We start from the raw sequence: 9,829 nt of genomic DNA, 5'->3' as shown, positions 1-9,829 counted from the left end.
CCGGATGGCACAACCAACTTTCGCGGCTTACGATAGCTTCCCTCTGCTTTGACGGCAGCGTGATTCCTCTGCTTTTCCCTTGACTTGCTGAGGAGCAATTTTTGGATTTTTGAATTTGAAAATTGGGGACTATGGGTATACACCCTACTCTCCCCCTGGTGATATGTGCAATACTCTGTTATGAACATGTTGGCCCAATTACTCCTTATTCCATCTTCGGCCCATAAACTCGCGTGAGCCCGTTACCTCTTAGCCCTTTTCTTAAGCCCAAAACCATCTCTATATATACCCCCCACCCTTCATGACCTAGCTTAGAATCCCTTATCTTCTTTCTGCCGCCCCAATCTGATCTCCTCTCAAACCCTAGATCTCCTGACCCTTTGTCTCTCGTATCACGTATCCCTTCCTATCTTGGTTGTAAAGCACTCAGTCGGGGGAGTGAGTCCTGTTAAGAAAGTGCACAATGTTGGAGACTGAAAGGACAGGACTCTCCCCCGCCTGAGAGTTTTATCTCCAGGGTTCCTGAAGAAAACTTCCTCGTTACCCCCTTCTGACTTTAGTGTCCTACCCTCCTTCCCAATGGCCTCCCTGATTCATCCCTAGCTTGGTTATAAAGCACCCAATTGCGGGAAGTCATGTTCAGGGCACCCACATCTTTGAAGGCTCCGCCCTTCCCTTTGTGTTTCCGGGGTAGATCTCCGGTATTGTGGTTGCAAGGAGCAGGCTTCTGGCATTCGGGAGCATTATCATCAGCTTCCTGAGATCTGGATGTTGGTTGGTCTGTTCCTCTTCTGTACTCTTTCTTTTTGGCACTTTGACTTGTTTGTTTTTTCTTGGTGTTCTGCAGGCGTGGGGTAGATCTGGAGTAGATCTGAGAAGTGGGCATGTCTCAGCGGAGAAGAAGAGCTTGAAGTGTTGGCGCATGGAAGAGAAGTCGTCAATCCCTGATGTTTGCTTTCCCTTTGACCTGCTAAGAAGCAGTTTTTGTATTTGTTTCTCCCTTGTCCTGCTAAGAAGCAGTTTGTATTTTGAATTTGTAAATTATGGGCTAGGGGTATACACCCTACTCCCCCCTTTGGTGACATGTGCAATGCTCTGCATGAACATGTTAAGTAGCATATGTGATGTAAAAAAGCGATAATTTAAAGTAAATGAAACAACATCAGGGAATTCCCTAGAACCACATATTTGTTTTATTGATATTATGGCCCCGGACCTCGTTAAAACCCCTGTGGGGAAAAAGAGTATCCGGTCTACATTGGCATTAGTCCTGCTAAGTAGCAGTTATACATATAACTTTTTGAGATTGTTGATATTCCATGGTCTAGGAAGAGCTCTGCCGTCTGGATCCGATAATGTATACGCTCCACCACCTAGGACCTCTGTGATAATAAACGGGCCTTCCCAATTAACTTCGAACTTGCCCACTGCCTTCAATGCATCGGCTCTTTTGAGGACTAAGCCGCCCTTGGATAGCTTCCGTGCTCTGACCCTCTTGTCGTATCCTGCTTTGATAATGCTTTTGTATTTTACTGCTCTGACCCGGGCCTCATCCCTCTGTGCTTCCACCAAATCTAGCTCTGCTCGACGAAGTTCAGCATTGTGCTCAGTGTCGTAGGTTGTTATCCGATATGATTTCAATCTTGCCTCCGCTGGTATTACTGCATTAGATCCATACACCAGAGTAAACGGTGCTTCACCCGTGGCTGTCTTTGGGCTAGTGCGGTAGGCCCAAAGTACAATATCCAGCTCCTCAACCCATTTGCCTCTGCTCTGAGTCAGCCTCTTCTTGATCCCTTCGCATATTGTCCTGTTGGCCAACTCCACTTGGCCATTTGCTTGCGGATGAGCTACCGAGATGAATCTTTGAGTGATATCCATCCGATCACAGAAATCCGCGATCCTCTGCCCAGTGAACTGGGTTCCGTTGTCAGAAACGATGATCCTGGGCACGCCAAATCTGCAGCATATATTCCGCCAAATGAAGCGCTCCACAGTCACCTCATCGATTTTCCCCACAGCCTCAGCCTCGACCCACTTAGAGAAGTAGTCCACCGCTACAAGCAGAAAGCATTTACCCCCTGGTGCCGTTGGCAGCTTCCCGACTATGTCGATACCCCACTTGTCGAATGGACATGCAGCGTACATAACGCCCATAGGCTCCCCTGGAATGTTGATTCTCCCGGCGTGTCTCTGGCAAGCCTCACACTTGCGGACGAACTCTCTGGCGTCTTTGTTGATGTTAGGCCAGTAGAACCCTGCCCGAATGATTTTGCGTACAAGGTCCCGGAATCCCGTGTGATCACCACAGCAACCTGCATGAACTTCGTTTAAAGCAAAGTTAGCTTCCTCTGGAGATAAGCATTTTAGTAAAAGCTGAGTAAAGGATCGTTTGTAGAGTTGGTCATTAAGCAAGCAATAATTTTCATATCGGGCCCTCTGATTAGATTCCTTGTTCAACCGCTCTCCTGTCTTGAGAAAATGTATAATAGGAGCCCGCCAGTCGTCTCTGATCTCTACGGAGAAGACCTGTGAAGTCCCCATCTCTCTGGTATCACAGAGTAAAATAACTTCATCATTCCAGGTTTGTTCCACTGCACTAGCCATTCGCGCCAGTAGGTCTGCTTTCGTATTCTCTTCCCGGGAAATCTGCTCGATTTTGAATTCCATAAACTTGTTCTTCATCTCGCTGATCTTGCGGTGGTACGCCCTCATGCGTTCTTCTTTGACACTATAACCCCCTGAATATTGTTGGGCCACTAACTGGGAGTCTGTCTTGATGATGACACATTCGGCCTTGAGTTCTGACAAAATATGCGCCCCTCTGACCACAGCTTCATACTCCGCCTCATTGTTGGACAGTCGGCAAGTGAATTTGATTGCAAACTGATATGTACCATACCCCGGTGATGTGATGTATACCCCAATTCCGCATCCCTCTTTTGTCACTGATCCGTCCACAAAGGCAACCCAAAACTCCGGTACAGGACGGCGAGTTGTTTCTTGGATGAAATCTGCCAACGCTTGTGCTTTGATCGCTGTTCTTGGCTCATACTCCACATCATATTCCCCCAACTCCACAGCCCACTTCACCATTCTTCCCGACAAATCCGGGCGCCCCAGCACTTGTTTAAAAGGCAGGGCAGTGCGCACCACTACCCGATGTGATAAAAAATACAGCCTCAACTTTCTCGCCGTGACCATGACCGCCAGAGCAACCTTCTCAATCTCTGTGTAATTTAGCTCGGGACCTTGGATGATCCTGCTGACAAAATAAATCGGTCTCTGATGACTTCCCTCTTCTCTGATGAGCACAGAGCTCACTGATTCTTCCCCCACGGCTATATACAGATACAATGTTTCTCCCGGGACCGGCTTGGTCAGAGTCGGGAGCTTCGCTAAATATACTTTAAGATCCTCAAATGCCGCCCGGCATTCTTCTGTCCACAAGAATTTGGTTCCCTTCCTTAGGATTTTGAAAAACGGCATACTGCGCTCTGCCGACCGTGAAATAAACCTGCTCAGAGCAGTGATGCGCCCGTTCAATGTCTGCACTTCCTTGATCCCTCTGGGTGGTGTCATTTCCATAATGGCTTTGACCTTTTCTGCGTTGACCTCAATCCCTGCGGGCGTAATTTTGTAGCCCAAGAATTTCCCTGTTGTAACCCCAAAGGTGCATTTTGCTGGATTCAGCATGAGCCGATGCTTTCTAACCACAGTGAAGATCTCCTCGAGATCAGAGACATGGTCCTCTGCCCTTATACTCCGCACAAGCATGTCATCCACATACACCGAGATATTCTTGGAGAGCTGTTCTTTGAAGATTCTTTCCATCATCCGCTGATACGTGGCCCCCGCGTTTTTCAAACCGAATGGCATACTCTTCCAGCCATAAACCCCGCAACAGACGCCAAAAGCCATTTTAGCAATGTCTCTCTTGTTCATTTTGACTTGATGATACCCCTGATATGCATCCATCATGGATAATAAAGCACATCCCGAAGTGGAATCCACCAGCTGATCAATCCTCGGCAGAGGATAGTGGTCCTTTGGGTAAGCAGCGTTCAGATCTCTAAAATTGACACACATCCTCCAAGTATTTGTTTTCTTTGGTACCATCACCGCGTTTGAAATCCACTATGGGTATTGCACTTCTACAATGTGCCCTGCTTCCAACAATCCATAGACCTGCTCCCTTATTGCAGCGTCCTTCTCGGCCCCAAAATTCCTTGTTCGTTGCTTTACTGGCTTAATTTTAGGATCCACGTTAAGGCAATGCTCTGCCAACCCTCTGTCAATTCCTTTTAAATCGGCGGTGCTGAACGCGAACACATCCGCATTTCTGCGCAAGCAATTAACGAGCTCGTCCCTGACTTGATCACTCATGGAAGACCCAATTTTGGTCTGAAAACCCTCTTTCCCTGGGAACAATTCGATCATGTTGCAAACATCACTAGTAGACACCAGCGCGGTTTTTTCTGTACTATCCCTGTCTTTCAATATATCTGCCAATTCCTGGTGCTCCTCTGCCGAGGCATTCACTTCGCCCACCTTTCCCTTCTTCCGTGTATCCGATCCCTCTGTCACTCTTTCCCTTTTCTGTCCCGCTGAATGTGTAAGCATTTGTACATGGCAAGCTTTTGATGCTGTTTGATCACCACAAACTTCTCCCACTCTCCCCCCCTCGATGGGGAATTTCATTTTCAAGTGAAACATAGAGATCACCGCTCTGAATGCCATCAGGGCAGGCCGACCGAGTATTACATTGTAGGAGGGCTTTGGCATATCAACCACCAAGAACCGCACCATCCTAGTTTTGCTATTAGCAGTTGTAGTGCCGAAATTTAACGGTAACTCCACATAACCCAGAGGCATGACCATTTCTCCTCCGAACCCAAACAAAGGGGCATTCGTTGGCTCAATATGAACGTCGATTCCCATGTTTTGAAGGCACTCCCAATATAAGATATTCACTGCGCTGCCCGAGTCTACGAAGACACGGTGAATGATACAGCCGGCAATGTCTGCCATAATAACCAGTGCATCATCGTGCGGGTACATTAGTGTACGTAGATCCTCTGCCCCAAAGGTGATCGTCGGCTCTTCTGCCGCGCTTGTAATCTCCATAACCTGCTTATGGTAGTATCCTGACTTCACTGCTCTGACCACTTGTTTCTTAGCCCTATTTGATGTGGGCGTTCCATTCTCTCCACAAATCATATGAACTTCCCTCCGATACGGGGGAGGAGGTGCTTGTCTTTCTGGCCCTTCCCTACGATTATCCCGATTGTCATTTCTTTGATCCCTATTATTCCCCTGTTCTTATCGCTGATCCCGGTTATTTCTCTGATCCCTCTGATCTCTATGATCCCGCTGGTCCCTATGATCCCTCTGATCATTCCGCCTCTGGCCCTCGGTTCCTCTGTCAATGAACTGGTCGAGGTTTCCCTGGTGCACCAGTAGCTCTAACTGATGTTTAAGATGCCCGCAATATTTTGTATAATGTCCAAAAGAGTTGTGATACTCACACAGCTTATTATTAGGCCCCTCCTATGGCGGCCCATCCCGGTAGGTTCCCGGTGCCCGAAAGAATGGTTGATCCTTTACCAAATGAAAGATTTCCTCCTGTGGTTTATTTAAAGGCGTGTATTCAGTAAACCGTGTGACTTCGTTCACGGTACGTTGTTGTCGGGGCGGCATTTCTCCTTGGGGTGGCAGTACCCTCGGAGGTAACCCTCTGAATGGTGCTCTATCCTGGTGTCTCTGTCTCTCTGGTGCTTCCTCAGCTCTTTTAGCTTTATGTTTATCATTTTCCGCTTTTCTCGCCATCTTGGCGTCTTCCAACTGTAGATAGCCTGGAAACCTAGCCATAATATCGTCGAAATCCCTTGCTGGTCGGATCTGTAGCTCGTCAAAGAAGAGCCCCGGCTTGAGCCCTCTGACGTAGGCACAATTCTTGATCTGAGATTCTACCTCTGGCACCTCCAGAGCAGCGAGATTAAACCTTGCAGTGTACTCCCGCAATGTTTCACCCTGATCCTGTTTGATATCCATCAATGAAAGAGCTGACTTCCCTACCCTTCGCGAGCTTGCGAACTGTCGTAGAAAATGAGTTTGTAAATCTTCAAATGAGTGAATAGAATTTGGGGCAGCGTCCCAAACCACAACTGAGCTGGTCCAGTTAGAGTAGTGGAGAAGATGCGGCACTTGATGCCCTCAGTGTACATGTGCAGCGTGACCAATCCCTCGAACCGATTGAGGTGGACCTCTGGATCAGTGGTGCCATCATAATCCAGAGAAATGGGCTTGTAACTTCGGGGTAAAGTATCTGCCAGAATATCATCAGAGAAAGGACTACGGTTGCTGATGGAATGAAACCTTGAAGTCTTGGCCCTTTTGTCCTCCTTGTATCTTCCCTGCTCCCTTCTGTCCCTTGGCGCGTCATGGCCGTGACGCTTGTGAGCCCTGTGCCCTGGCCTGCCAGAGGAATACTCCAGCTCCCTTTCCTCTGATCTTTCGGTGTACCGTGATTTTTCTGGACGATGGGACTTCTCTGCTCTGTACGACCGCTCTGACCTCTGTCCCCTGTCGTCCCTCCGGGATTTCTCCCTCAACGATTCTTCTAGATTCTGGAGTTGGTGTTTCAGCTACGACACTTGGTTTTTCAACCGTGCCTTCTCCTTCGGTCTCTCTTCCTCAAACACAAGGGAGACGGATTAACTGTCAGACTCGTCAACCCTCTCCTTCCTAACAACACTGTTGAGCCTAACACGACTCCCCTCTGGTCTTCTTTCCACTTCCCTGTCAGCAGGGTCCCCTTGCATTTCCCCAGGCATCACAGCTTGTTTGTTGATTGCCAAGATGTTTGCCTCCTGAGCAGCGGGAGGTGGAGCCTCAGTGCCATGCGGGTTGGCCGCTCCAACCGAGGGAGCTACAGTGGGGATGACAGACATCAACGGAGTTCCCAGTGCCTGAAGCATATTAGCATAGCTGAGTAAAGCCATCATTTGCTCTGCCAGCCCGAAGTTAAGCGATCCCCCTCCAGACGTGGGGGCCAAGCTTGGCAGATCAGAGCCCGGTGTTACCAGAGCAAACCTCTAGGTGTTAACGTTCAACCCTGTTGTCGGAGTGGCTGAGATAGCCTGAAAACCCGGTGGCACAGTGAAGGTGGGGTTACCCTGAAGGCCATTGAACAGTGAGGTAGGCACCTCGGTAGTGATAGCAGCAGAATCGAACTCCTTCTCCAAGTTGCGGTGAGCATCAGAGGATCCCATAGTACCTGCACATAAACAAAGTGAGAAAGAATCCATATGGCCAATGAATAGATCCTCCCTTACTGATTGAAAACCCGATATGAGAAATTCCAAGCACCGGCGCAGAGGCCGTTAAAAAATTCCCTCAAAGTAACTCTATACACTGGGAAATAAACCCAGGGCATAGATTAAAATAGCAGAGCCCGAACAACAGAAATTTCCCCTGTAGATTCTTATCAAGATCCGACAGAAGAAATAGAGTGTCCAGAGAACCAAAGTAAGAGATCCGGAGATAGACATAAACAGAACAACCACCAAGAAGCTTGTTAGCACAAAATGTTAAGCATGATATACAGTAAGGAATTTGCAAGAAAATGAACATCATGACCCGAAATTAACACGATCGTGTGCTATTTTAACCGCGAAAACCCAAAAACAACAGAGTTATCATGGCAATCAGCCGGATTAGTAGTATAACGCGTTAAACAGGGCATAGAACGAGGATTAGTCGAAGAAAACATGGAGCACACCGATAATTATCATCCTCAGACGAAACACAACCGCAAATTAACAGTGCAAACCCAATCATAACAGAAACAGAGCATTACCCCATAATCCACCGATAGAAAACGAAGATTAGCCACAAAAACACGAAAAATATCGATAATTATTACCCTTAAACGAAAAACGTCCACAAATCAACAACACAAGCTCAATCGCAGCCAAAATGGAGTGTTAACCAACATTCTACCGATGTGAAACCCGTAAATCATCAGCAAAAACCCAATTCAAGCAGAAACAGAGCGATACTCCACAATTCACCGGTATAAACATCAGATCTATAAGTAAAATCCCGATTCTACGAAGAAACCTTGCATTCACCCATAATTAAACCGATCAATCGGTAAATAAACACATATCCCCCCAATTCATGATTTACGACTTTCGCCACCTTTCCCCATGCACCAAAAACGTAATTAAACACAGATCGTAAAGGACTAAAAGCACATCAACCCGAAAAAACGTAATTAACAACTCGCAATTATCTGGGTGTCCGAATTATTGGCTCAAAACGGTACCGACGCACGCAAACCCGATTGGAGTTTCAAATCTGCATGCGCCGGCGTCCACAAACTCACATCCTAACTCAGTAGCTTTCCCACAGACGGCGCCAGTTGGTGAATCAAGGACCAACACCTAATCTAAAACGATAAGCATAAATTATACCTAGTTTGATTAGCTGAAGAAGACGAAGAAAACAATTAGAATGCTAGAACACAAGGGAGAGTTTGCTGTTGTATTCGAAAATGAGAGATAACGTAGAGTACAAGAGAGCACGTATGTTCTATTTATAGGTTACAAATGAAGGGTAAAACGGTAAATTCGTCTGTGGTGCGTGCGCCTTGCGTGTTTGAGGGTAGAATGGTAACTTTGCCTTCACGCGGGAGACTTCCCCGCGCTTTCTAGTGACTCCGCTGTTGAAGAGTATTCCTCTGGCGAGAGCAGCTTCTCTGACGGATGTAGCTCCTCTGGTGGAGATGACTTCTGTGGCGAGGGTGATTCCTTTGGCGAACATGATTCCTCTGGCAAGAGCCATTCCTCTGGTGGGTGAGATGTCTCTGGTGAATGAGATTCCTCTGGTGGGAATGGTTCCTCTGGCACGTACGACTCCTCTGGTGAGGATGATTTCTCTGACGGGTGTGCTTCTTCTGCCATACTTGTTCCGCTGGTGGGGCCGATTCCTCTTATTTGCATCATTTCCCTACTCTGCATATATCACTCCTCATCAACTACATATACACCGCATGCAAGCGGGATTGAACCTAAGACCTGTCACAAAAGAGTCTTTGGATGTCTCACCTTTGTTATTTGAGCTAGGCCTTATTGGTGTCAATATGTTAGATCTAGATCGAATTTTGTTAGGTCCAAATTTTTATTCAAAAATTTTCACTTGTGTTTAAATTCGTCCAAAATCATCAGATTTTAAAATGAAATATAAATTCAAGGGTAATTTTATTCACAACCCTCAATTTTCTTTTTATAGCCTCTTATTAAATATTCACTCTGTCCCAATGAATGTGAAACTTCTTTTAGGCACGAGATTTAAGGAGCTAATGGTTAGTGAAAAAGTAAAATGAAAAAGTTATTGAAAAAGTAAAATAAAAGAGATAGTGAATGAAAAAGTAGCTTTAATTTATTCCAAAAAGGGAAACGACTCAATTTCATTGGGACGGTCCGAAAAAGAATACGACTCAACTTCGTTAGGACGGAGGGAGTAATATAATAAAAAAATTTTAATAAATGTTTATTTCACCCATATTAACTCTAAATTAAATTCAATAGCCTCCATAAATTTGTATGGAGCGTTATAATTCTAAATTAATTCCTTAACCTCTGTAAATTTGTATCGAGAAAGATCCTATAACTTTTCTCCATAACCTCTTTCTTTATAAATTTAAATTTGTACAAAGATAATTATTGTAGTCTTTCTGCTTTATTTCTTTATTTCTCCAAATTTAGTTTGAAAGTTATGATAATAATCATCAAATTAATCGAAATTCTTGAAGAAACACCAA

The 9,829-nt window shown here is 46.0% G+C and overlaps 1 protein-coding gene across 1 annotated transcript; it reads right to left on the bottom strand.

Annotated features, from left to right (window-relative positions):
* Positions 1-639: 639 nt before the first annotated feature.
* On the bottom strand, positions 640-3,582 carry LOC131025690 (uncharacterized). The gene is made up of 3 exons (XM_057955481.1): positions 2,316-3,582; positions 1,364-2,165; positions 640-967 (listed from the first exon to the last, which is right to left on the bottom strand). Exons 1-3 carry the CDS (start codon positions 3,580-3,582, stop codon positions 640-642), a joined length of 2,397 nt encoding a protein of 798 aa, XP_057811464.1.
* Positions 3,583-9,829: the final 6,247 nt, after the last annotated feature.

The sequence above is a fragment of the Salvia miltiorrhiza genome, chromosome 5 (genome assembly GCF_028751815.1).
Source record: "Salvia miltiorrhiza cultivar Shanhuang (shh) chromosome 5, IMPLAD_Smil_shh, whole genome shotgun sequence".
Taxonomy (NCBI): Eukaryota; Viridiplantae; Streptophyta; class Magnoliopsida; order Lamiales; family Lamiaceae; genus Salvia; species Salvia miltiorrhiza.
The sequence above is the reverse complement of the archived record's forward strand: the minus strand, read 5'-3'. Positions and strand labels throughout refer to the sequence as shown.

Bases quoted from the DNA above. Each gene is read 5' to 3' on its own strand.
- LOC131025690 (XM_057955481.1), bottom strand. From the start codon at position 3,582: ATGACACCACCCAGAGGGATCAAGGAAGTGCAGACATTGAACGGGCGC. The intron at 2,166-2,315 runs GTTGCTGTGGTG...TCAACATTCCAG, and splicing joins TTTAAACGAAGTTCATGCAG to GGGAGCCTATGGGCGTTATG. The intron at 968-1,363 runs GTATACATTATC...GCTTCTTAGCAG, and splicing joins GAGGTCCTAGGTGGTGGAGC to GTCAAAGGGAAAGCAAACAT.